Source organism: Canis lupus, chromosome 17, assembly GCF_011100685.1.
Source record: "Canis lupus familiaris isolate Mischka breed German Shepherd chromosome 17, alternate assembly UU_Cfam_GSD_1.0, whole genome shotgun sequence".
In the NCBI taxonomy this organism is placed as follows: domain Eukaryota; kingdom Metazoa; phylum Chordata; class Mammalia; order Carnivora; family Canidae; genus Canis; species Canis lupus.
The window spans coordinates 44,155,635-44,179,068 of NC_049238.1; the positions used below are offsets into that span (position 1 = coordinate 44,155,635).

At 38.2% G+C, this 23,434-nt stretch overlaps 1 protein-coding gene and 1 long non-coding RNA gene across 11 annotated transcripts in view; one reads left to right on the forward strand and one right to left on the reverse strand.

The window, feature by feature from the left end:
- LOC111090641 overlaps nt 1–22,516 on the forward strand; it is a 77,166-nt gene extending 54,650 nt beyond the window's left edge. For 2 of the 3 annotated variants that reach the window (XR_005372503.1, XR_005372504.1), the window contains exons 4-5: nt 8,469–8,690; nt 8,818–9,052. This is a non-coding gene — a long non-coding RNA (uncharacterized LOC111090641). Of the gene's footprint in view, nt 1–8,468; nt 8,691–8,817; nt 9,053–14,387; nt 14,766–16,105; nt 16,208–19,281; nt 20,343–21,685 lie in introns of those variants that run through there. The other variant, XR_005372505.1, reaches the window with a different exon arrangement.
- The window catches only part of CTNNA2 (catenin alpha 2), a 1,087,950-nt gene that overhangs the window by 248,223 nt on the left and 816,293 nt on the right, over nt 1–23,434 (reverse strand). For all 8 annotated transcript variants that reach the window (XM_038561604.1, XM_038561605.1, XM_038561606.1 and 5 more), the window contains one exon: nt 22,278–22,358. In XM_038561604.1, coding sequence (XP_038417532.1) covers nt 22,278–22,358 — 81 coding nt within the window. The remainder of the gene's footprint in view (nt 1–22,277; nt 22,359–23,434) is intronic.

Sequence of the window (23,434 nt, forward strand, 5' to 3'; positions counted from 1 at the left end):
AGGTGACCTGGGAAGCCATAGCTGAAGAAGATGGACAAACTCCACCCACCTTCCAACAATCAATCTGACTCCCTGAATGCATGAAGGAGAGCCTCCCAGTATACTGTCACTGGCCCAGTGTTATTACATGATTAAAAATACTATTATATTGTGTTGGACCCTTTGCACATTTTGAAGTTTATTAGTCAGCCTTAACTAGAACTGACTGAAAAATATTTCCTGTTTTTTTTTTTTTTTTTGCTTTTCTTTTCCTTTTCCCTGCCAACTCTGCCTTCTTTAAGGCTGCCTTTCCTTCTTCAGACCCTTCATACTTAAAGGGTGAACCACAGGCCAGCACAACTGCCAATTCCTGAGAGAAATGCAAACCTCAGGCCCCATCCTAGACCTGCATTTCATTCAGAATCTGCATTTTAATAAGGCATGTAGGTGATTCCTAAGCACAATAAAGTTTGAGGAGCACCGCCTTAGAAGACCTATTGCATCAGTCAAGTTCTTAGTTGCAAACATAGAAACTAATTCTGGCAGATTTAAGTGGAAAGCCTATTCCGCTAGTTCAAAGAAGGATAGAATTCAGAAATGTTAGAACACCTTGTGCCTTTGTGTCGCTAGCTTTTGATTCAAACTCTTAGGCAAATGCACCTGATTTTTATCTGAGTGAAATATAAACTCAAATTCTGGGTCATGTGCCAACAACACCTAGTTGCAAGCATGAAGAAAGAAAGTATTGGGGAAAAGCGTTTGTGAAAATAAGTATACTGGCTATTTAACTACTTATACCAAAATTCATATAATGAGTTCCCCCAAACACATGAAGGGAATTCAGAGGCTGACTCAAAAACAAAGACTGGCCAATAAAAAATATATCTAGTAAATCAATAATTCAGTTAATCAAGCATAGGCAGAACATGGACAAAACAGATGCAGGAAATAATAAAGATGAAGCATTGTTTATAAAAGATAAGATCAGAAACTATGAAGAGGTCAGGAATGGAAAGTATGCTAACATTTCCTTTCTATCCCTATGCCAGACATGATTAATCAATCATAGCATTCTTTTATGCTGAGCTCAAATAATATTTCATAATACTTCTCCGCACAGGTGGCTAATACTAATCAATCCTATTTCTCCTGCAATGTGAAAGCTTTCTTTGCTTTAAGTTCCCTGCAAGTTAAGTCTTCTTGCATTCCAGTTTTCAGGCAGAATTGTCTGTATGTCTGAGCAATCCACTGCCATCCTGACTTTTAGAAATAAAAGTTAACATCCAAGTGTCTAGGCTGGGCTGATGACATTTAACAAATGTCTGACTGTTGAACATCTGTCTTGTCATTTAGACAGATGTTTAGAAAAATTCTGTCAACAAGTACTAAATTCTTCACTAGAATTTTGTAAGCCATACCAACCAAGGTCAAATTTGGGGTAGAGGGTGATTTTAAATGGGCTCAAAACTTGGAAACCTTAAAATTTTTCCATGGATGTAGCTGCTCAGGGCTCTTCACAATTACTGACATATTTTACCATATTTCCTCAAGCTTTGGGGTGTAATTGTTATTAAAAATGAAAAATCAAAGTAACAAAGTGTCTGAGCCAGGAACCATCCTGCCTAGGGGGCTTGAGAAAAATTGAGCCTCATTAAGTCAGGCAAATTTTAGCCAGGATGAAGGTCAATTAAGGTAATCAGTCCGTGCAGTAATCCACAGAAAGCCACTTTAATAAGCAAAGGTGCCATCAATGCACACAGCCCGCTGGTAATGATGGCACTGTTCATTGTTTGGGCTGGGGGTGGGGGCAGACGGGAGCAGAGGCATAGCTATGATGCTGTGGAAGAGCACTTAGAAAATAGTCACTGGTTTTGCTTTATTTTGTTTCCTTTATAAGAGAAATACAAAATTCTTTGGTCATTCTATTCATTATCCTGATGGCACTATCTTCTATGAAGCAAAGTCATTTTAATTGGGATACTAGCTTCTTTACTTAATGGAACCAATTACTTCAAAAAAAAAAAAAAACAGCAACAACAACGATAACAGTTATCAGTCTTCATGCTTTTCTCCATGCCCCCACTCTCCCATTCAGGCTCTACTGGATTAATTCAAAGTACACCTGTCATCGTTAGCAATACCTATGTGCGTGGCCCCAACAGCAAACATGTGACAGTTTAGTTTAGCCCAATAAATAGTCCTTGCCCTTTAGATTTTTCCCCTAGGAGTGCTAATACAGCCAGGATAAAAATTGGAACATGTCTTGATGGAATAAGAAGCACTGAGACCAGCTTAAATAATTGCAACAGATTTGTTGTATTAATGTATTAATTCTTTACCTCTCCTCATACATATTCCCATTGCCATGTAACTCTGTAGTGCCTGCTGTCTCTGGCTCTGGGCTGGGCATGTAACATGCTTAGAGACAATAGATATTGGCCATCATGATGCATACAGGGGGTCGAAAGGTCCATTCACCCTCAGGTTTGCTTGGTCTTGTTCTCTGCCATTTCCTTGAGAAGCACATGCCTGGGCTAGACACTTGTCTCCCAAGAAGGAAAGCAAAAGTGTTGAATAGAACTGAGTCACCTCAGTCATCCCCATGAAGGCCATCTTAGGTCAGTCAAGAGCAACTGAAGCCAGACATATGAGAGGGCCCAACCAAGGTGACCATCCCAGACTAGTGAGAAACAAATATTATTGTGTGCCCCTGAAATGTCATACTACACTATTGTGACAATAGATAACTGATGAGATAATATACATATTTAATTAGAGTAAGCTTTTGCGGTCATTTAATCATCTTTTTGGACAGACACCATCAAGATAATTTCCTAATCAATCAGTTAACTAGTTTAATGTCATTCCAGTTCAGTTATATTACCAAAATCACTGAATTAAGTGTAGTCTGCTCTATATGTTCCATTATACAGTCATGGGCCATGCTTAAAAATATCATAGCTGCAATTTCTTATTTGTATAGATTTAACAAGCCCCTTAATTCAAAAGTTGTACTTAAAAATCATAGGGGCTGAGACAAGAAGGGGTTGGTTGGGGCTCATCCTGAAAAACAGTAGCAGGCTCTTGGCTCCTTCTGTTGGATCTATTTTCTACCCAGGACACACAAGACTGTGTCAAAGTCCCCTTCTTCCTCCATAATAGGCTAGAGCAATAGCTTTCATTGGGAGAAATAGCAAAATGTGCTCTAAGATCCAAGGGAGTGCTAGGATGATCGTGGATCTCCAAGGAGCCTCAAGCCAACATAGACACAGCTTGCCTTGGTGCTGGTAAAAATGTTAATGGAATATGGAGCTCACAATTGCTGAATGCAGTAAAAAGAAGTGAAGGAGAGGTTGGAAGAATGGAGGGCACATGGAGAAGACAGAAGTAGACTGCAGCAGTGGGGCATGGAGGAAAAGTAGTGAGGAGGACAGCAAACAAACTTTATTTAATGCTTAGTTTATGATAGACACTATTCTGAATGCTTAGAATAACTTCTTTATTTCTCTGAAAAGAGCTGGCTACTATTTTCTCCATTTTATAGGTGAGGAAATTGAGGCAATAGAATTCAGTCATTTGCTCACAATCACATGGCCGATAAAAACTGGCAGTGCAGAATTTGAACCCAGGCTGGCTTCAGAGACCATGCCTATATTAACACACACAACCTCTCATATGTTTACATTGTGCCAGCTTTGCATACATTATATGATGGTGGTATAAAAAATTGCAGGCATATTCATGATCCAGTTTCCTGATTAATGAGTAAAGTGCATATAGAATTCTGGAAGTCTTCCCCAAGGTAATAGCACAAGGAAGAAAACCACAGTGGAGAGAATGAAGAAACAGACCCAGTGGCAGATGGACACCACAAGAGGGAATCAGTGGTCCCTCCAGAGGCAGATGTGGTGTTGAGTCCTAATGAATCCCCACTCCAGGAGCTGAAAGGGACCTGCTGGATATTCATTATGAGACTCTGTGACCTCCTGGGCTTTAGGAGTCTGTTAAAAAAAAAAAAAAGAAATGGAGGACTCATGGTTCAAGATCTATCTATTGCAAAAAAATATTGATGGGCTATAGTTGCTCTTATGTAACTATCGTAACATAACTTATTGGCCAAAGTGTTTTAAAATGATAAACTGTGAGATACTCCACAACGGCTCAAGGCAAGGGAAGTGAAACTCCTCCCAGAAACAAGTGGGATCCACTTATGTATGAACATCTACAAGCCAGGTGGTAGCAGAGGTTAGCAGGGGTCTGCCTTATTATAGAGAGCTCTCCAACATCTCCAGATGAAATTTAGTACTGTAACAACCTAGCAGTCTATTTTTTATTCTCATTCTTAAGAGTTTTAGAATCAAGCTCTATTCATACTAAATAGATGTACCTATTACATAGTCCATGAGCAAAGGCATACCCAAAATTGGGAGCCAGAGCCCTCAGCAGCCAAGACCAGGGGCACCTTGAACTTCGTGTCATACGGCAAATGCAGGGGCTCATAAATACTGCCTTCATTAGCTCATGGGCCTTCTGATTTGTGTCCCTGATGACCAGGGGCACATTTTTTGACCTCTCCAGTAAACAGGCAATGTAATTCCTCTGTAAATTGACTATTAGAATGGTTTAAATGCCCTTGCCTACAAGCTGAAAGGCATAGTTAACACTTTTTACATAAGCTAGAAGACCAAAATTTAGCTATCAATCAACCAGGGCAGAAAGGAATGACTTGACAAAATCATTTGTTAAGTCTGACAGGAGTCAAGAACACAAGGCTTTCTTCCAACTGTTTAAATGTATGTGTGACAAGGGAATATTAATTGCAGAAGACAAGACATTTAAAGGTATTAGCTCAGCACTACCAGTCTATTTTACCCAATTAAGGCTATTCATCAATGTAAATAACTGCATTTTCCTCAGCAAACCAAAAGGAACGTAGTCAATGGATGGTACCTAATCTAACAATCCACTTCCTTATTTCACAAGACAGCACAGTGATGAAAGGATAGACACAGTTTAACTCACAAACTTAAAAAGAAAAATAGACTGTCTCAAACGACCAGAAATTGTCTGCCTATGGGGTGGGACATGAGGAGTGTATGATGTATATTGAGCCACCTTCAAATAGATACTGCAAAGTGTTTTGCACAAAGTCTAAAAACCCACAACCATTTGATGAATATGAAACAGTTCCCTGAAAAAGACAGAACAAGAAAAAAAATGGCTTTCCCCAGCCAACTAGAATCATAGAAGCTTAAACTTAGATAAGGCTTTGAAGATTGCATGTCCAATTTTAATCTCCAATGAGAGGATATCTCTGTGATTCTTTTTAATGGATAGATGTTTCCTTCTTTTTTTTTCAGCTTTATTGAGGTATAACTGACAAATACAGTTGTTAGATATTTAAAGTGTACATCGTGGTGATTTCATATACATATACACTGTGAAAGGAATCTCTCCCATCTGTTTATTAACACACCCATTACAGTGCATAATTTTTTTTTGGGGGGGCAAGAACATTTAAGTTCTACTCTCTTAGCAAATTTCAATTTTTCAATACAATGTTATCAACCATAGTCATGTTTTCATTAGATCTTCAGACCTGATTCACCTTATAGTGAAAGTTTGTACCCTTTGACCAATCATTCCCTATATCCCTTAACCCCCAGCTCCTTGCAACCACTTTTCTATTTTGTTTTTATGAATTTCTTTTTTTTTATGATTCCACATATAATTGATAACATGAAGTATTTGTCTGTCACTGTTCAGCTTATTTCACTTAGCATAATGCCCTCACAGCCCATTTATGTCACAAATGGCAGGATTTCCTTTTATCTCATGTCTGAATAATATTTCATTGTATATATATCTTTACCAACTCATCTGTTGATAAACAGATTGTTTCCACATCTTGGCTACTGTGAATAACACTGCAATGAACATGAGACTGCAGATACCTCTTTGATATCCTGCGTTCATTTCCTTTGGATATATGTTGACCCATGAACAATGTGGGGGTTAGGGGCACCAACATTCCACACACTCAAAAATCCACATATAACTTATCAATGGAATATTATTCAGCCATAAAAAAGAATGAAACCTTGCCATTTGCAATGATATGGATAGAGCTAGAGGGTATTATGCTAAGTGAAATAGATCAGTCAGAGAAATAAATATCAAGATTTTACTCATATGTGGATTGTTTTTTATTTCTGCCTTTGAGAAATTTCCTTTCCTTTTTTTTAATATTTTATTTATTTATTCATGGCAGACACACAAAGAGAGAGAGAGAGAGAGAGAGAGAGAGAGGCAGAGACACAGCCAGAGGGAGAAGCAGGCTCCCTGCAGGGAGCCTGACGTGGGACTCAATCCTAGGACTCCAGGATCATGCCCTGGGCCTAAGGGAGGCACTCAACCACTGAGCCATCCAGAAGTCCTGAAGAAACAGACTCTTAATTATAGAGAACAAACTGATGATTACCAGAAGGGAGGTGGGCGGAGGGATGAATAAAATAGGTGATGGGGATTAATGAGTGCATTTGTCATGATGACCCATAAGGTGATGTATGGAAGTGTGGAAAGACTATACCGTACACCTGAAACTAGTATAACACTGCATGTTAACTAACTGGAATTAAAACAAATATTTTTTTTTAATTCTACATGTAACCTTTACCTCCCCCTGAATTTAATCACTATAATCTACTATTAACTGGAAGCCTTGCTGATAATACAAATAGTTGATTAACACATATTTTGTATGTTATATGCATTATGTTTTGTATTCTCACAATGAAATAAGCTAGAAAAACATTAAGAAAATCATAAGGGTGAGAAATTATATTTACAGTGGTACTGTACTGTATTATATAAAAAAAAATTCATATATAAGTGGACCTGCGCAGTTCAAATTCATGTTGGTCAAGGGTCAATTATGTGTCCAGAAGTGAATTTGCTGGGTCAAATGGTGATTCTGTCTTAAATTTTTTTTAAGGAAGATCCATACTGTTTTCCAAAGTGGGCACGCTAATTTTACATTCCCACCGACAATGTGCAAGAGTTCCCTTTTCTCTATATCCTCACCAACATTTGTTATCTCTTATCTTATTGGTGGTAGCCATTCTAACGGGTGTGAGGTGATATCTTCTTTTTTTTTTTTTCATGTGAGGTGATATCTTATTGTGGTTTTCATTTGCATTTTCCTGGTAATTAGTGGTGTTGAGTACTTTTCCATATACTTGATGGTCATTTGCATGTTTTCTTTGGAAAAATGACTATTCAAGTCCTTTGTCCATTTAAAAAAAGTTTGTGTACGTGCTATCAAATTGTATGCATTCTTTATATATTTTGGCTATTAACCCATTATTGGATATATGACTTGCAAATATTTTCTCCATCAGTAGGTTGCTTTTACATCTTTTTTTTTTTAATTTTTTTTTTATTTATTTATGACAGTCACACAGAGAGAGAGAGAGAGGCAGAAACACAGGCAGAGGGAGAGGGAGAAGCAGGCTCCATGTACCGGGAGCCCGACGTGGGATTCGATCCCGGGTCTCCAGGATCGCGCCCTGGGCAAAAGGCAGGCACCAAACCGCTGTGCCACCCAGGGATCCCGGTTGCTTTTACATCTTGTTGATGTTTTCCTTTGCTGTTTAGAAGCTTACTAGTTTGATGTAGCCCCACTCTTTTTGTTTTTGCTCTTGCTGACTTTGTTTTTGGTATCCTAGATAAGGAATCATTGCCAAGACTAATGTCAAAGATCTTACTCCCTTTTTTCTTTTAGGAGTTTAATGAATTCAGGTCTCACATTCAAGTCTTTACTCATTTTGAGTTGGTTTTTGTAGATGGTATAAAATAGGAGTCTAGTTTCATTCTTCTGCATGTGGCTGTCCAGTTTTCCTAACACTGGAAACTATCCTTTATTGAAGATACTATCCTTTCCCATTCCATATTCTTGGCTCTTGATGTTTATTTTTGAAAAACTAATAAACATCCTTTAGTTATTTATCTTCAATTGTCATTTCAAATCTCAAAAGGGATAAAAAAAATTTCTGGGGATCCCTGGGTGGCGCAGCGGTTTAGCATCTGCCTTTGGCCCAGGGCGCGATCCTGGAGACCCAGGATCGAATCCCACGTCAGGCTCCTGGTGCATGTAGCCTGCTTCTCCCTCTGCCCCTCTCTCTCTCTCTCTCTCTCTCTGTGTGACTATCATAAATAAAAAAAACAAATTAAAAAAAAATTTCTGATCTCAAAGCAGAAAAAAAATCATACATAAAGAAAAACCTACATAAATGCTACACTCCTATTAAAGATATTTAAATGTTATTCTAAAGGGGGGTAAATGAGAGAAAATTCACAAAACTATAATGGGGTAGAGAGTAATACAACTAACTAGAAGATGCAAAAATGTTATTATAAGAGTAATAAGTTCACAGAGAGGAAAAATATGCTTTATCTCTTTCTTACTTTATTCTGCTCTCTCTACTCAGTGATTGGTATTCATTCCTTCATTCCTGCTACTAGCATTTGAGGAAGTCCTGGTTTACCAAGCACTATGTCTGGCCAGGGACCCAGAGAAAAACAAGACAAGCCATCTACTCCTGTGGCTGAAAACCTTTCTGCTGTCCCAATTCTCATTTACTAATAAAACTACAATGATCAACCTGACCATTTACATATTTGACTAGCTTCGTAAATAATGCTGCTTAGAGGTAAGCATGAGTTCTTCCCGTTAAATGTATTGGAGGCTGGCCTAAGAAACACTTTTTAGAAGTTCAAATTTGTTACATTTCCTTCACATCATATTACTTAAGATTTTTTTTCTTTTTTGTCTCTCAGGTTTCTCTCAGATATTTTTTCTCTCAGGAGTTCTCCATGCCTCCAGCAGGACAGACATAATATGAAATACCCAGTTTGTTAGCCCAGAAGATTTGGCATTTTTCAAAAGGGTGAAATTTTAGGTAACTAAGGCAAAGGTAGAAAAGACATTTCTAGCATAACTACCTTGTTCAGATCCCTCAACCCACACTAAAAGGCAGAATGATTTTCCTATATATTTGGAAAGTCTACTCAGTTTTTGGCTGCTTATTACCTTAATAAAAAATTTTGTGCATGTTTGTTTTATAGTTTGCCAAGAACTTTTCTTGACATTATTTCATTTGATCTTCCTTACAATGTCATGGGGAGGGTGAGAGTTATGGTTTGCAGGGACAATATCATTTTACTTGTTGTATAGATGAGGGAAGGGTTGGTTGTATACAGCAAATGCTGGGGTCAGATTTTCTGATTCCTAGATTAGTGTTCTTTTACTTATGTAAAAGAGTTTATGTGTGTTTATGAATCTGACTATTCAAATTTACAGACCCCACTGGACAAAGGTCATTTTTTTTCTATCCTTAACTCCCACACCTATTCAACTACTTTCCAACATTTTATCCCCTTCTGCACTGCTTACCACAAAAGGAAGTCTAAATTTAAATGCCTGGATATTTAATTTTGGGCATCTAATATCTGTCATTGATTAGTTGGCATTGAATGGGTGTAAGCTGCTTAAATCCAATGTAAGCCAAAAGTTGCATCAAGTAAGTTCACCCAGCAAGGACCCTTAGGAGGCTTATAAAATGCTACGCGATCCCCCACAACTGCCTAGGCAATATGGAGAAACAATCACTGATCGGATGGATTTGATGGTAGATTAACAGTAGAAGCCTATAAAGGTGTGTGGTTAAAGAGTTTGAAGGAAGATACAGAGAACAACTCTCCAAAACCATATTTCTCTCTGGTGGGGTCAATTGTACATACCTGCCACAGTGTCATAAAATTTGTAGTAGAATTTGGGTAAGATCATCTGGACCTGTGGGTCTCAGAAGAATCCTCATTGTAAATACAAGAGCACCTGGGAGAAGCTCAGCCAAAACTCACCATTTCCCACTCCAGCTATCAGATTCAAATGAGTGCCACTTTATTTCACTTGAGTAGGATGGGAAATGGAATAAGATACTGTTGGGTAAAGGAAGAGGAATGATGGGCCCTTACTTGTTGGTTCAGATGTTACTAATAAATGAACCTCTGAAGCTTCTGACCATTTGTGGTCATTAAAGAGCCTATGATATTTTCTAAAATGGAAAACCATTCACCATGCTCCTCTGCTCTATTCCAATTATAGATAACTGTGTGCCTCTGAGCTAACTTCGCTCTCCAGAGTGCTGCCACCATATGCTATACTTCTTTGCTTCTTGTCTTTAACTATTGCACAGCATTGCACTTCCAACAGCTGCTGAATTTTTCCCTAGAGGGACTTCATTTCAGACAGGCCCAATGATTACTCCACATTTCCAAGTGTGGAGAAATCCTATAAAATGACACTGGTGCTAAATATGTTTCAGGGAAAGGCAGGCGATTGGGTTAGATTTAAGGTCCCTCAGTTTTTCAGGGAAATTTGGGCTCTTACACCATATTTGTTTCATCTCAAGCAGACTTACTTCTAGAGCAAAGGTTGGCCTACTTTCCTGTGAAGGGAAGGTAGTATATATTTTAGCTTCTGCAGCCAGTTGATGTCTTCCATGGCTACTCAACTCTGCCACTGCAGCACAAGAGCTGACAATACAACTTTATTTACATAAACAGGCAGAGAGCCAGATTGGGGTCACAGGTAGTAGTTTGCAGGCACTTGTTCTATATGGTTTCATCGATGGATTTTACGGTGATAGCATTCCATTCTGTCCATGTCACTGTTGCATCACTACAGCAATCCCCTGGCTATTTCAGGCTCCATTCACCCATTGCCTGCTTATGACTGAGCATCTGCTGGACCCACCTGCTTGAGAAACTGAGGAGGCTAGAGATGGCCTCAAAGAGCGCCCAAGTGTCCAGTATAACTGGTATTATCTGACCAAGTTGACTTTTCTTCTCCCTTTGCCTCATGCTCTTCTAGAAAACAGGCTATTGCAATGGTCTCTAAGTGATTCCTTTTGTAGCAGAAGCTTTGAGGAAGGGAATTAAGAGGAAAGGTTAGATGGAAGCATAGAAGTTGTTGACTTTTCCCCCAAATTTTGGGAATTAGGAGGGTATCTGGCTAGGTTGCCTGACTTGTCTGACATAGGTGCTGTAATCTGGACTAAACTCCAAATCCTACTATTTCTCCCTAATTTGCAAAAACAAAAACAAAAAAACAAAAAACACCACAAAAAAATAATAAAGAAACAAACAAAACCGGGGTACTTCCACAGACTGACTAAACAGAGAATGCATCCAAAGAGCACCAGGCAAGCAAGTTGCTATGGTGATATGCAGACACAATGACTAGATGATCAGTCATAAGTGATCCACTTTCAACTAGTTATGGCATCTATGGATACAGCCTCAGGGTCACATTGATCTAAGCCTGCAGATTTCAAAGGGGGCTGTGGGAAATCTGCTTAGTCAGGCATACTTCACTAGTGCTGACTTCTTCTTGCCCCTGCAACTCTGTGCCCTCCCTCTCCCTGCTCAAGTGCTCAGATCACCCAGCTTGCCATGACCAAAGGTGCTTTTCAGTCACCCCTATACACATTATAACTTAGAATATAGCTATTTAAGGCAGCCTAATCCTTGCTAAAATAAAAGGAATCAAATAAAAATATAGAAATCCCACCCTTAACAGTTAAAAGGATTAATACACCAATTGACAAACCAGGGAAGTGTAGGAGGGAAAGGAGGGGCTGCCACTGGTTATCTACCCAAACTTCTCACAAGCACCTATGGTTGAGTCAGATGGGATATCTCTTCTGATCACCAAAGTCTTCAGGACAAATGATTCTCCTGTAATCCTGGAACACTACAGCATAATCCATTCAACTGTTTCCCACTGAATATACCAGGCAGGTCTGCTAGTCTCCCTGACCTGCACTTAATCAGAGATCCCCCAGCTAAAATGAAAGTCCTTTACTTTCCCCCCCTATAATTAATTAGAAAAATAATTATCAGAATCTCATTCATGATACAGTGTCTTGAAGTGGGCTGGGCACAGGTATGGATGGTTAAAGAAAAAAAATAGTGACTTTATTAAACAGGAAGCCTATTATTATGATTATTATTGAGAATCTCAAGGCTCATTATTAATTAATATTTACCTTACACTTGTCCTATTAAGGGAATTTTAATAAAAGCTATAAACTAAGACCAAAGTATATCAACTTTAACAACTACAGTCATTAAAAGGACAGGCTTCAGAGTCAGCCCACTTGGGTTTTCTAACTTAAGAGTTCTGTATTATTAAGAAATTTAATTTTATTGCTGGAACTTCAATACTCTACTCTGAAAAAAATAAAATCTTTTGATAGTAATCCTCACTCCACAGAATTGTCATAGGGATAGTAGGTAAAGTGTTAAGGAAAGAATGGACGCTAAACAAACATCAGCTTCAGTGGGCAGCTTTGCTTTTTGACCTTTGTCCATAACCAGATACAAATGAGAGCAATGGCTCAGACGACCATGAGAGTTGATTATTTGAGGGTATCTCAGTGACAAGACAGCATCAGCTGCTCAGTTCCTAAATGTATGCCTGTTAGCATTCAGAACTATGGGAAGATAAGCCAATTAATTGTGAAGCAATGAATTCGCATGCAGTAATACTCTATCTGCGTAAGTCTTTGGAACTCTAAATACAGTGCTTTACTGAAACTTTTATCTGGGTCTTAAACATAGGCAAGTTTAAAAAAAAAAAGTTTTGCAGAAAAAAAAAACAATATCAGTGATTGATAATTACAAAATCACTGATTTGTTTTTAAAGATTTTATTTATTTATTCATGAGAGACACAGAAAGAGAGGCAGAGGGAGAAGCAGGCTCCATTCAGGGAGCCCGATGTGGGACTTGATCCTGAGACCCCAGGATCATGCCCTGTGCCAAAGGCAGGCACTAAACCACTGAGCCACCCAGGGATCCCAAAATCACTGATCTTAATTCAACTTCTAACAACTAAAATTGCTGAGTGAAGGGATAAGCTCCAATCTCCAAATCAGAGGCTGATGGAAGGATCTTAAGGAGCCTGAATAAAAAAGTTTTGCCCTGGGGCACCTGGGTGGCTCAGTGGTTGAGTGTCTGCCTTTGGCTCAGGTCATGATCCTGAGGTTCTGGGACTAAGTCCCTCATGAAGCTCCCCTGGAGGAGCCTGCTTCTCCTTCTGCCTATGTCTCTGTCTCTCTGTGTCTCTCATGAATAAATTTTTAAAAAAATTAAAATAAACAAACAAACTTAGAGGTATCCTCTACCTCTAAGAGTCTATGAATCCATAACTACTGAATCCATATTTCCTTTTTCAGATAGTTAAGAAGAAAGCTCAGAAGATATTACTGCTTTTCTTTCCTGGCTCTCTTTTTCTCCAATTCCTACCTCCAAATTTTGGGGGTAACTTTCCAGTTATGTGTACAAAATCTTTGTACACATGTAATATAAAATCATCATTCAGCTTTTAAAGTAAGCATTTAAAGGGACTGCATCTTTTTTCATGAAGTTAAAGATAGATGCGTTTTTTTTTTCTCCCTCCCTTTGGGGGGGACATTCTTTGTTGAGACAATAACATTTCTTAGCATTTTTTTTTCTGTATATGAAGGAAGTTTTCCATGCTCCCACCTGACAAAACTACCTGTTCTGGGTACAGTTTCCTGAAATGTGGCACCATATGTGCATCAGTAAACATTATGTGTAGAGTAAATTAAACTGAGCCTTATAATTAGGCAGTAAGGAAATTACCGTAGACCTGAAAGAGTAAATCAGCAGTATTAAAATGCTCTCCGTTTTCTCTGAAGCACTTCAGAGTGCCATAAAAAGCCCATGTCACTGTGATAAATATTGAGAAGAAATGCATTTGGAGCAAGACAACCTAAAAGATACCACAATTCAAATAGGTCTTCAAATCTGGAGTCCAAGGTCTCATAAAATTTAGAAGTCAACTCTTTTGCCACTAATGTAGGGGAAATAAAGGAAACCTCTTGACATTGAGACTTTCAGGGGAAACTCTCATACAGCAAGTGCAGTAAAGACTTTAATAGATAGAAACTCTGGAGCAGAGCCAAGACTAAGGATAGATTCACCCATCATAAACAAAATAGCAACACTGTAAAATAAAGACAGAATCAGTTCTGCTGTTTTTATTCCAGCTTCTGGTAACTGCCCTGTGTTGATAATTTGCTCATAATGGATTTTTTGTGTTAATTTCTATTTTCTAAAATACTATAAGAGTATTATTTATCTTGATTACTGAGTTTTTTGGTGATGCCTTAAATTTTGTACCTGAGGCTAGTGCCTCACTTGCCTCACCTTTGCCGGGCCTGCACGTGGCACAGTGAGCAATCAGACAGACCATCCATCTCTAAACTTGGTCCATAAGGAGAGAAGGCTCAAACATGGATTCTCCTTCTCTCTCAACAGGTATTATATCTGTGAAGTGGGGAAGCAGAGGCTCTAGTAGAGGATTAGAGAGAAGTTGGAAGGCTTCGGAGTCCTCAGATACATTCCCCAACATACTGTAATGAGGTCTGAACATTCCCACTTTCAGAAACAAAGGCAGAGGAATTCAAACCTGCTAGAACATCGTGGATTTTCTGGAAAGCTTATTACGGTGATACGGAGTTTAATGTGCCACCCACCATATGCACATGAAATCAAAATCTCCCAAGGTGGGGCTGTCTATCTGCATTTCAGCAGGTTCTTGAGGGGACTTTTCTAAAGCCAGTCCAGCAACAGGAAACTTCTGGAATGAGGCAGAGAAGTTCTCTCTTAAAATGTAAATAGCTATTTTATCACAATGTAAGTGGACTTTTTAACAAATCTAGTTGTTACAACAATGGAACCAGAGACATGAGAGTTTAGAATGAAGGTTAATTGATGGCTGTGACATTTCTTAGGTGCCAAGGCTACATACAGGCGGTTCTTCTTTCAATCCCTGTATGGCGTAGGCTTACTTTACTTCAGCCACTAGGATATGTCCTGAAGAAACAAAAAATAACACTGGGAATAGGCAAAAGAACATAAATAACTTAAATCTACTGTAAAAAGTGTCATAATAAGGGTATTTTAAAATGCTCCAGAGCCTACTGGGTAAACCCTGTTTATAGGAATTGGATAAGGTTGTGATGATAAGGTGACATTTAAACTAAGCCTTGTAGGAAAAATTGTGAATTTCCTAGGGGGAAAAAAAGAGGGAGAGAGAGCATTCAGAAAAATTGTGAATTTTCTTGGGAAAAATAAAAGGGAGAGAGGGCATTCTAGGCAGAAACAAGTGCAAAAGCATGAGGATGTGTGAATGCTGACTTACACTGCTGGAGATAGAGTAAGCTGAAGGTAGGAAGGCTGGTTGTGAGGCTCTGACCATGATTCTTATGAAAAGCAATTAAGCAGTCCCAATGGGAGTGGATAGGAAGGACTGGACATGCATGTAGGGGTTGAAATCCACTGGACTGACTGACGGGAATTTAAGGAATGATAATGGGAGGAGCTGTACTGGGCTATGATCCTCTTGGAAAGTTAATTACAGTGGGAAGCACAAAATTGTGTAGGGAAGGGGTGAGGTGAGGATTTGGATTTCAGGTATACTGGAAAGTTCATTCAGCCAAGAAAGACAAAGATTGGTCAAGGGCATATAAAGTAAATAGATGGACATTATAAGCAATATCCTCTTCTTAACAATTTTCTATCCAAGCAATGAACACTGTTGAATTCCCTCAGCCATCATTAGTGATACTCATGGGAGTCAGGAAGGCACACAGTGATGAGATCCTAGGGATATGGGCTGCCACCACAGCTGGTGGCTACAGAAGGAAAGGCAGAGCCTGTAGGAAGATGACTTTCTAAATTTCAGATGTATTCAGCCTCCTTGGGAAATGGGGAGATAAAGAAATATCAGCTGTCTGATGGAAATTTCCCCTGGGAAAACTGATGCTAGCAGCCGTTTCAGGAAATAAAAGATAACTTCAGCAAGGAGGGGTCAAATGGAAGATATATATATTTGACCACAAACTGGCTGCAACGATCCATGTTGCAGTCAGAATCAAGGCGATTAGCTGCTATCATCAACCCTAGAAAAACCTCAATTCAGGCCATAGTGGCAAACTCTTGTACAACACACTTTAAAATTAACTCCCTCTCAGTGACAGGTTTGGATAAGAAATCCCAGTCTAAACATAGCCTCCAACAATGAATATGGGCCAACTTCATTTAATCGAGATGAGTGTTCTAACGTGACTGTTCTGGTAAGCAAATGACATTCTTTAAAAAAAAAAAAAAAATCCTTGTTGTTTAAATCATCATTGACAATCTTCCAAAATTTCCTTCTGAGGAATTTCATCCTAGACAATATGATATAATTTTTTTTTATAACCTTATAGTGGATTGTCCAGTGTCAGGGTCAAGAGTCTTAATGGCATTTTCATTGCCTAGAACAGGAGAAGGTGTCAGAGATTAGATCAAATGCAGACATTCTCTTGAATCTGTTTTGGGTCTCTGTCATTGCTATTTATCCTTCCCCTTTCTACTTTTCCTTACTTCCAGGGCCTAGAGATATTAGCAGAAAAGAACAAATCAGTAGCTGAACTACCTGATTGAACATTTTCCAATTCACATATATATTATAGAGCCCTCCGCTCAGTACAGTTTATCATTTGATTATTCAGTGTTGATCAAGCTACTGTGATTGATCTCTTTCTGTGATTTAGAGATTTCTGTGAACTCTTTCTGTGATTTGCTAGTGAGGGAGAGGTCAAGCTTGGCCTCCTATACAAGCCTGTGTTAATATGTGAATAATGAACTATATGCTGGCTTATAGGAATAAATTAAATCACTTCATGACTTGAACAAGTATCTATATAAGGGAAGAGTTTGCCCATAGTGATATATTTTTTTTTCCATAGTGATATTTTAAGAACTGTTTCCAACTGATGAAATTGTGTACTTTGAATTTATTTTAATGAGTATTTCCCAGAAGATAAATAAATATGTGGTGCTCTGACTTTCAGGCTGTCATACCAGGATTTTCCTAAGGTAGAGATGGCTTGAATATATAACCCATTTTCAAGAGGCATGTCCAAATGATGGCCTTTCACAGTGCTCTTGAGCCCTCTGCTACTTCTGTCCTTCTCCTACTTGCCTTTATGATTCTGATCTTTGGTGCTTCTGATGTTATTTGTATTCACCTGTCTCTGAGTTGTTTATGTTCTGTATTTCAAATCCCAATCACTATACGGACATTTTCTGGTCTCCATATTTCTACAGCAAGAAGGCAATCTTGACCTGGGGAACAACTCTAGGGATTATTAGCTCTGACATAGGTTTTCAGTAAAGAACACAAACCTTACCATTTGGAGGAAATCAATATTTTATTTTATTTTATTACTTTATTTTTATTATAGTCATAAAGATAGCCTCATGTCCTTATGAGGAAAAGCAGTTTTAAGTCTGAAAATAAATGATTTTAAAATGTTTTCTTACAATGACTTTAAAAATAACTGGCCCCATCATGAGCAGATGCAAGAAAAAGAATTGAATATCTTAAAATTCCTTTCTTCTGTAAATATTTTTGTAAAATCTATAATTCACACTTTGAGAAGCCAGCTACCTAAACACAATAGCACTTATTAAAAAGAGGACCCAGTGAACCATAACAGCTGGAAACCTAAGAGACAATATCATAACACAACTAAGAACCATATTTTTGACATTCACCATAGATTTCTTTTTCTGACTATAGCATGTACATGTCACCCAACCCAAACCCTGAATTAGTAAATGTGCTGTTGGAAACCATAAAACACCTCTATATATTTATGTGAACCTTTCTTCTTTCCCAACTGGATCACCAGAGTAGATTGGTATATACGCCACCCAACTGCATATGCTGAATCTATGGAGGGGCAGGATGGGGAAGGGTTATGAGCAAAGACCCTACAGCCATGCTGCCTGGGCTGAAACCTCCATGTATCCATACTCCATGTGGCCATGGGTGCATTACTTCACTTCATATCCTCATCTGTAAAATGACATGATGACATCTTTTCTATATCATAGAGCTGGTGTGAGGATTAAGTGTGATCCATACATGGAGAGAACTTAGTAGAGAGTCTGGTGTGTTTCACAGACTCAATGTCTGTTAGCTATAATTTAGTTTTTATTTTGTAGGCAGTGATTTCAGAAGCTGCTGCTAACTATTGCCTATCTTTAGTCATGTTTCTTATATAAGTTCTCTGTGGATACAGGGTCTTAATAAATACACCTTTAAACATACAACCCAAAGGCATTTTTTGTTTGTTTTTAAATCCTTTGTTACATAATCTATTCTATTAAGAGTTCATCCCAATGTAAAAGGATCTATACATAATTTTTGTTGTTAGTTGAAAGTGCTTTGATTGTAACAGCAAAATTGACACTTTTGTCAAGTTGACACTTACTGAATCTCATTACTGGAATTATTGTGATGGCTATTAAGGGTGAAGGGACAAGAATTAGACCTTTGATTAGTTTTGGGAATGAGGGAGTTGCTAAGTTTAGCAACACCCTATCTTGTTATGATTATTATTTATTAGCTTCTCGTAGGGTAGTATTTGGGTCCTGATTTGCTTATTAACTTGGGGGAAAATAGGACTAATATTAAACAGGACCAAAATAATAACCAGAATAGACCAGCATCCCTATAAGCTTAGAGAAAATCAAGCGACCATGCCTAAAATAGTTCACAGGTGGCACATAGAAGGAGGACATTGAAGAGCAGCTGGCAGACACAGACTGGGTCCTCTCTAAGGGATGGGTAGACCATGTGGGCTACTAGGTATCCAGGCAGGGAGTCAGCCAAAAGCTTTTGTTTTTATAATGGTCTGATTCCAGAATCACAGCAGTGACAATAGCTCAGACATGGGCATACTGTGCCCGCAGCTCTAAAATTAAAACATAATGCTTAAAGCTGGCAGTTATATTCCCCTAAATCCATTTTTAATTCTAAACAAAATACTCTTAGGAGGATTCTGCTCTACCACTGCCCACTCTCATGGGTTTAATTGGCAAGATGTTCTAAGCCAATCAATTTTAAATAACACCCTGGGTTTCCTGCAACCTTTTTCATAATATAAGACTCCCCATTTCTTTGGAGGATCTACAATATATCACTCTCTAAAGGAAAGGGATCCACTTACTTGAAAATCCTATGTAGACAGAAATCCTTTTTATTCAATCACTTGATTTTTTTTCAAATAAGTTTAAGTCTACTTTTTTTTTTTAATTAGGGAAGTCCAAGATAATGATCATGATTGACTTTATTTCTTTTTAATTTGGTGACCAGAACTTTGCAAGACTCCAGAATCACCCTTCTGAAGGACATTGCCCAACCTTGGGGCTACAAGGAAGAAGCAGGAAACTGAAGGAGTAGAAACTTAAGGAAAGTCACTAGAAATGTTTTTCTTTGCTTTCAGCCTTTTTTTCCCCCATTATTATTCTATGGCTCTAAATGTTGTATACAGGATTGCATGTGTGCAGGGAAAGGCACATGGACACTGGTGGGTTTTCATTTAAAATCTCTTCTAATAAGGTTTGCCAGTAATGGAAAGAACAGAAAGTGTTTCAGCTACAGGAAAACATTTATTTCAACCACTAGCATTCACTGGGCCAGGCTACCTAGCTGCTATCAGATATTCAGACAAAACCTGGTTAGCCCAATTAACTAGCTCCCCAAATTTAAGATGAAAGTCTACCTGAGCCATGCTAATCAAAGTTGTTTCATGTTCCATTTGTGCAAGTGCTAGGTAGCTTCTGTTTAGATCAGAGAAGCTTTTATACCACTACAGGTGTATGTGGAGAAACAGAAGAGATGGAAAGAAAGACAAAAATATCCCAACATATGGGTAGGGATGGAACTGACAGATGGGAACCATCTTAGTTCTAGAAAGGCAAATTGGGAAAGAGAAAGATGTTTGAACCAAATTTGGGGATGTGGTGTGAAATTATGCCATAACTTTTGGATCTTAATATCATGAAACAATTCTCTTTACCCTATTCCTTTCAATCTTTGGGAAAGGTGAGTAGAAAAATAATTCTTTCATGCATGGAATGGTTTCAAAGGATGACATAGTCCTTCCACTGTCGTCCTAAAAGAAGCTCCAAGGAACTCGTCACCAAAACATTTCAAGTTTCCCCATCAATTCCATCTTCAAATTTCATCACTATCTTCAGTTAAAAAGAATAAACCCTTTTCTGAGAATTTAGCCAGAGTAAAAATTACTTTAACTTTTCCTTGCTAATAAGACAAAAAATGTTGCTATGATAGGTACATAAGCTCAGAAAGCTGAGGTTGCTGGCTCCTGAATATGACAGAATGATTTCTACTAAAACCAAGTGATTGAGGAGGTGAGAAGACTCAGTTCATGAATTTTGCCTTGCTGACAATCTAGCCAAAGAAAGGGCTTAAAGAACATGTACTCCCACTGCTTCAGAATTTGTGATTATCAAGCATTAGGACCTGTGGCACAGGAAATAAATGCAGATTTTTTTTTGGCACCCATTCAATCTTACACAGCTTATAGATAAGTTACAAATTCGGTTTAGTGCCCTACTTTTATGTATAAGCAAACAAGATGAAGAGATGGTAGATCCATAGTCACACAACTAGTCCACTGGCAGAGCTAGAATTAAAACCCTGGGCTCTAGACACCTGATTCAGAGTTTCTCATTAACCCCAGTCCCAATGCCTACTACCCAGATCATGTCACATCAGTTGAGGATTTGTGTAAAGAGATGGTCTAAGAAGGCAAAGAGATAGATCTGGCCAAATATCCATTTGGTATAGGGCAATGTTTTATTCTCCCTTATTTTAAGGTAAAATAAAAAGCAAATGTTTCCCCCACAAGGACTTGTTAGCTGGGTAAATCAGAGTCTTCATATTCCAGAACTAATTGTGGAAGACATTGGCTTAAGCATATTTACACCTACAGATGATGTCCTAAAGTAAGCCGAGAAGCTTCCCAGTAGTAATTAGAAGGGGTGTCTTCTTCTCATTCAAACTATTTCTAAAAAACTCCTTGATCATTCTTGCCTAGGTACCTTGCTAATCTTGTCTGTACTTGACATGTAATAGCAGCAAGTGCTAGATGCAGCCATGCCAGTCTAGCTTTTTCAACCGTAGAAAGTAAGGCTGCTGTTGCCTCAGGGAAGGGGTTGATGTTAGCTGACTAACACAATCAACACTTATAATAAATGGGATGGAGATATGCAAAAGCTACCAGTAGGAGATAGGATGCCTCTCATGTGGAAATTAAGAGGGGATTTATTGTAATTTAATGGATGGCATAACTCTTCCAGAAAGAACATTACCAAAGAAACTGGAACTCACCATGGAAACAAATGAAATAAGGGTTACAAGACAATAGGGTTACCAGGGTTAATATAGCACTTTTAAGATGAAATGGGGCCCAGACCAAGATTTTTTGCATCCCCCAAAATAGACCTGTCAGAGATACCATTAGCTATTCAAATCATCCAACAAACTCTCTTTGTTTCCCACCAACCCCCACCCCCCCCCACCCCACCCCCGCCCCACCAGGTTCCCAAACAGCCATCTGATAGGCAAACATTCTCCTGGTGACTTGTGTTCCCAAAGAGAATAAGTCATAGGGTCAGAGACCTTAATTAGCCCATCAGATTAAGAGTTATGTTTCTCATTAACCATTAGCATTCCCGTTTATTCATTTAAGGTCTTTGGAGTTGTGATAAGTAAGAACCAGCAGAAATCAGAGACTGGCTCTTTGTATACCTGGATCTGGAAAACTGAAAAAAAGAGATGTTGAAGGTGGTGAATTCAAGTTTATACCTGGGAAGATTGTTTCTGGGCAGTGAGCATCCTTTCTCTTCAGAGGGTGTTTTCATCACACCTCTTGAGGCTGTCACATCTGTCTGTTTAACAGACTCTACCTTGTTTTTTTGTTTTATTTTTTTAAGATTTTATTTATTCATTCATGAGAGACAGAGAAAGAGAAAGAGAGAGAGAGGCAGAGACACAGGCAGAGGGAGAAGCAGGGTCCATTCAGGAAGCCTGATGTGGGACTTGATCCCAGGACTCGATCCCAGGACTCCAGGACCACGCCCCAGGCCGAAGAAAGGCACTAAACTGCTGAGCCACCCAGGGATCCCCCAGACTCTACCTTGTTGATGAAATGTTTCTGTGTATATGTAGATGCTATGAACAATAGTAACCTGAATGTCAGCTCTAAGAAGGCACCCTGAGAAAGGACATTCTTGGAAACCGCCACTCAGTACCATGCACTTAAAATAAAAACAAAACAGTACCTGTCTCCTTAGGTCTCTTGTTTTCTTGGTCATCTTATCAATTGCAATGTTTAGAGGATCTCCTTTTTCTTTTCTTCCAGTCTATTAAGAGAAGAGAAACAATCTCTAGGTTAGATAATTCAATTTTAATTTTAAAATTAAAAAAAAAGGAAATGTACTTGACTGGTAGAAACCAAGCAAAAGAGAGAGAGAGGAAACTCTTTTCAATACACAACTATTATGATTTGTCTCTAAAATTAGTTTTCTCTGAAATAAAAATTTAAATTGCAGAAAAATAATACAGTCTCAGGATGGTTTACACATATGTCCATACTTAACTTCATGCAAGTATATTTTCTTCCTGCTCCAGACATTCATCAATTAAATAAACACAGGATGTTTGCTTTTGCCTTCAAATACAATTTTTTTTTTTTGCTGCTGTCTTATGTAAGCACAGCTCTGAATAGAAAATGATTGAGATGATAAGAACTAAATTAGAAAAAAATTAAAATAAATCACTAGAATTCAGAATTTCATATCAATATATTCTAGGCCATATTGTAACTTCTGTATCAAAGTAAAAAGGATGCTTTCCTACAAAATACAGTGTTTGTAATCTCTCTGCTATCATGCACTAGTATGCAAAGTATGATAATAAGGAACCCATAGCTTGAAGTCATAAGGAAAATGTCTCTTATGACTCTAAGAGGCAGAGGTAAAGGCAAAACAAACAAACGAAAAATCCAAAAAATTCTTCTTTAATAAATTATTCACTTGGAAGTTTGAAAGTTTCACTGAATAATCTCTTTTTCTCTTTTCCTTTGCTCTTTCTTTCTTTCTTGGCTGAAGGAAAACAATTAAACAGACAAAATAGATTCTCCATTATCCTTTTAAAACCATAATAGCAATAACAAAATTCCCATGGATGAAAAGCTCTACAAAACTTTACAGATGGCAGTATCTTCCCTTTAAGAGAAAATTCTTTTCAAAAGCTTTGAAAATCTATTAAATTATCTATCCTTTAGTCAAATACCCTACAAATTTAATTATTCATGGTCTTCGTGGTGAGTCCATTCTTGTTTCATACTCAAGTCTCTGTAGAGTCATGTAGGTCTCTATAGTAAGTTGTATATTTGATGAAATGATAACAAGATAGTGTGTTTTGAGGATCCATAGAA